This window comes from Tupaia chinensis, unplaced genomic scaffold (assembly GCF_000334495.1).
Source record: "Tupaia chinensis unplaced genomic scaffold, TupChi_1.0 Scaffold144682_1, whole genome shotgun sequence".
NCBI lineage: Eukaryota > Metazoa > Chordata > Mammalia > Scandentia > Tupaiidae > Tupaia > Tupaia belangeri.
In genome coordinates this window covers 2,138,867-2,142,895 of record NW_006204543.1, presented here as the reverse complement: position 1 = coordinate 2,142,895, position 4,029 = coordinate 2,138,867, and the positions used below count along the sequence as shown (strand labels likewise).

The 4,029-nt window shown below is 63.1% G+C and overlaps 1 protein-coding gene across 1 annotated transcript in view; it reads left to right on the top strand.

Moving 5' to 3' along the window:
* The window catches only part of OCA2 (OCA2 melanosomal transmembrane protein), a 99,879-nt gene that overhangs the window by 37,814 nt on the left and 58,036 nt on the right, over positions 1-4,029 (top strand). The window contains exons 15-16 of the mRNA XM_006167291.2: positions 370-502; positions 3,291-3,438. Coding sequence (XP_006167353.1) covers positions 370-502; positions 3,291-3,438 — 281 coding nt within the window. The remainder of the gene's footprint in view (positions 1-369; positions 503-3,290; positions 3,439-4,029) is intronic.

Genomic DNA, 4,029 nt, shown 5'->3' with positions numbered 1-4,029 from the left:
GGTCCCAGTGCTGGGTGGCCCCACGGAGGCCACGGGCACCCACGGCAGCCTGTGCTCTTTGAGTCGACCCCAGTGAAATGTAAAAGCCCTCTTCCTTTTATGTCCGCGAATGTCGCGTAGCTTGTGTCCCGCCCGGGCCTCTCCCCTGATGTTGGGGACCGCGGCCAGGGTGACGCAGCCAGGCTGAGGTGGATTGGACGCGACAGGCCGTTTCTTTTCCTCCCAGGATTGCTCCGTCCTCGGGAGAGTCCGCCTTTGCCCACGAAAGGAGCAAACCTTACATCTCTCCCAAATCGGGGCGAGGGCACATGTCCTCCCTCTGGCTCCACGCAGGGCCCGTGGTCACGCCGTGTCCCGCTTCTGTTCCAGGGCCTGGACTTCGCGGGCTTCACGGCGCACATGTTCGTGGGCATCTGCTTCGTGCTCCTGGTCTCCCTCCCGCTGCTCAGGCTCCTCTACTGGAACCGGAAGCTGTACAACAAGGAGCCCAGCGAGGTCGTGGGTGAGTGCAGGCGCGTCTCACATGGCGGAAGGTGCGTGTGCCAGGCCTCAGAGCGCCTGTGCCGGGACACTGCCCGCCCGGGGTCAGGACTGCCCGCATTGAACCCCGTGCACGTTGGGCCTTCGGGGTTTGCAGTGCCGGGAGCCCCTTCAGCTTTCTCCGAAGTGCAGCGTGGTCACACGTGGGAGGTCGTGGCCATTACATGCAGCTCACATGTCCTGACACCCTCATAGCCAGGTGTGCAGTACGGACAGGGCGGCGTGCCGACCACGGTGCTCCGGCGTGAGAGCATGCTCTCGGGGTTCCCGTGATGGTGGGCGGGTGTGACCCAGCACAGGTGGGGCCAGCAGTGCCGGTCAGGAGCACACGGGGTGCCCGCCAACGGGGCGAGCTCACGACCGTCTTGCGCATTCTGCGTTTCCCCATGTGAAAGAGCTAAGAGACGAGGCGTGTTTTCCCAGCGTCCCCCACACAAGGAGTGGCCACGGTTGAAGGATGAATGTACACGTGGCCTTAATCTAACCTTACGTGTGGTATATACTTTTATCACAGAGGGCATCGGGACTTGTCAGAGAGGAGGGCAGAGAGGGAGAAAGCGCCCTTCACTGGCGTGTGGCCCGGCCGCCCCTTCTCCTCTCTCTGTGCTGTTGGGATCTGGGGCACGCACAGGAGCCTGGTATGTTTTCCAGCCACCAGAGCCGGGACTCGAACCACAGTTAGCCATGTGGGATCCAGCTCCCCAGCCGCTAGGCCAGGCTGCCACATGTCACCCTGTACTGAGGAGTCACACCGCCCCATGCTGGCTCTGGTCTCTGTTCTCCAGACACCCCGACACGGAGGAGCCCTGTCTGCCGGTGCGAGCAGGCTGCTGGGGAGGGTCTTTCAGGATGGTTAGTGCTTCAGGAAGGGGCCCTCCGCCCTGGTGCCTCGACCAGGGCCAGCGAGTCTGCCATGCTAGGCCTGGGCCCTCAGCGGCCCCTCATGTGACGAGGTCCAGACCGTCGGTGGGATACGTCAGGCCGTGCCCTTTCCCCCGCCGTGGCTCTTCGTGGCTCACGCTTTGGTGGGCGGGCTCAGTGGCGGCGGTGGTGGCTGCTCTCCCCTCCTCTCCTCCTTTCTGTGTGATCATGGCCCAGCAGGTGGTGTAAAGAGGCGTGAGACTTGTGGCAAGGACCTGAAGGGTCCAGACGGTGGCACAGTGGTAGCACACCACACCCACACAGGAAAGGGCCCGAGGTCATGCCCTGGGGCCCTGTGCACGCCGTCTGCGCGGCACGGCTGTCATCTGGGCGGCTGGCACGGGCATGCAGTGGGAGGGTACTAGCTCTGTGTCTCTGTGGAAGAGAAAAACAAGCCGTTTCTAAAAGAAAGGAAAGAAAACGAGGAACAGCGGGTGTGTGGAGGCCGAGGCGGCTAGATCCCACGTGGCCAAGTGTGTGGTTTGAGTTCCAGACCTGGCAGCTAGAAAAACACGCAGGGGTTGGGACCAGCAGAGAGTCAGGTCAGGTCGCTGGGCTTCCACGAAGCCAACCGCAGTTTGAGTCCCGGACCAGTAGCTTAAAACTCACTCTGGGCTCTTGTGCACGTGTGCCCAAAGTCCCGAGAGGAGCGTGGAGGAGGGGAGATTGCAGCGTGGCCACCCCCCGGGTGTGTGCGTGTGGGCTCGGCCCCCCAGAGCACTGACTTTAGTTGCTGTTCCACATCCAGCCCTCCACCCTGATTCTCACGAGCCGTAGAGTAGGGGTTGTGCAGAAGCAGTGTCCGTGAAAATGCTTGCTTCCTCTGTTCTTTTAAAAAGTTATTTATTTCCCATGACAGAGCGAGACAGAAACACTGCCCGGCAGGACCTCACGCCATGGTCTACCGCAGCCCCCGCCAGCCCAACTGATGGGTGCGGGCGTGCCCGAGATGTGCAGGAGGCCAGGGTGGTGACCGGGACTGCCCGTGGGCTGCCTCCCCTGAGTACAGCGCTGTCACGGGGCCGCTGCTGGCCTCTTCCTGTGGTAGATGCTTTGAGAAAGTTACCCAGCATTTTTAGCGGCACGACAGAGGTCAAATGCAAGCCTGCATGCACTATTTCAGTACCTTAGGCGGCAAAGCCCTGGCACGCACTCCTCCTCCGTACTCTGCAGCCGGAGTGTCAGACTCTCCTGGTTTCGGCATGCAGTCGGCTGCCTGTCCCCACCACCCGTGCCGCAGGCTGCTCGGTGGCGCTTGGAGGGCCAGACGCTTCCCTGTGCCCGCTCCTTCCCGAGGCCCTTCCGGGGAGCCCTGAGCTCTGCCTCCTGCACCCGGTTTCCTGGTTTTCAATCACCAGCCCCTGAAATCCCAGAAAGCCTGGGCCATGTCTGGGTTTGGGCGAGAAGGGGCCTGACCTACGTCCTGCAAGAAGAGGATGCGGTGGTTGGGAGCTGGCTGGGATGTGTCTGTTCACGACAGGAACTCACAGGGCCAGCAGGTGGCGTGGCGGCTTAGACCCTGGACTCCCACCTAGCCGACTGCGGGTTGAGTCCCAGGCCTGGCAGCTTGCTTTCTCATCCCCCCCTCTCTCCCTGGTCAAATGGAAAAAACAAAAACAATGAACTATAATTAAATAAAGAGGGAAGGGGACTTGTTCCCTGAAGCCAGCTCTGTCACCTGGTTGCGTCGGGAGCTGGGGAGCCGCGGCTTCGGTTGGCCCCGGGTGGCCTGGGCGTCGCGGGGCGGTCTGCTGTGCCGGGGGTGTGTGGGCAGAGGGGTGTCGGTGTCCCGGGCGCACCCCCTCAGGCCCCGCCTTCCTGCCCTGCAGAACTGAAGCACGAGATCCACGTGTGGCATCTGACTGCACAGCGCATCAGCCCGGCCAGCCGCGAGGAGACGGCGGTGCGTGCCCTGCTGCAGGGGAAGGTGCTGGCCCTGGAGCACCTGCTGGCCCACCGGCTGCGCAGCTTCCACAGGTCAGGTGGCCACTGCACTGGGGGGAGCGCCACACCCACCACAGCCACGGTGGTGCCCGAGTGTCACAGTGCACAGACCAAGTGAGTCGCGACCACCCTTCTCAGGACGGTCTGTGGCACCACAGCGAGGGACACTGGCCGCCTCTGGTGACGAGCCTTCGGTGCCACCCTCAACCTCTACGGCGCACCCTTCCCCAGCTCTGGGTCTGCTGGTGTACGCGGGCCGGTGTTACTGGTGCAGGGACGGAGCCCAGAGCTCAGGGCGCTTGGATAGAGCGCTGCTGGGGAGCGAACCCACTTGCTGTCTGTTTTCCAGTTTGTTTCTTTGAGGAGAGAGAGCAAGAGGCACCGGGCAGGGTCCCCACACTGAGCCTCCTCCCAGCCCGGGGCACAGGCATGCGTGTGCCTACATGCACCTAGCGTGCACAGGGATGTCTCAGGACGTGAACCTGGAACCTCCCATGTGGGTCCCGCTGTGTCACTACCGTGGCACTGGCTGGCCCTGACAGCAGGCCGGGTCCCAGGCTGCGGCAGGCCCTGACAGCAGTGGGGGGAGTACCCGCCTCACCCGCGGGCACGGACCTCAAAGGA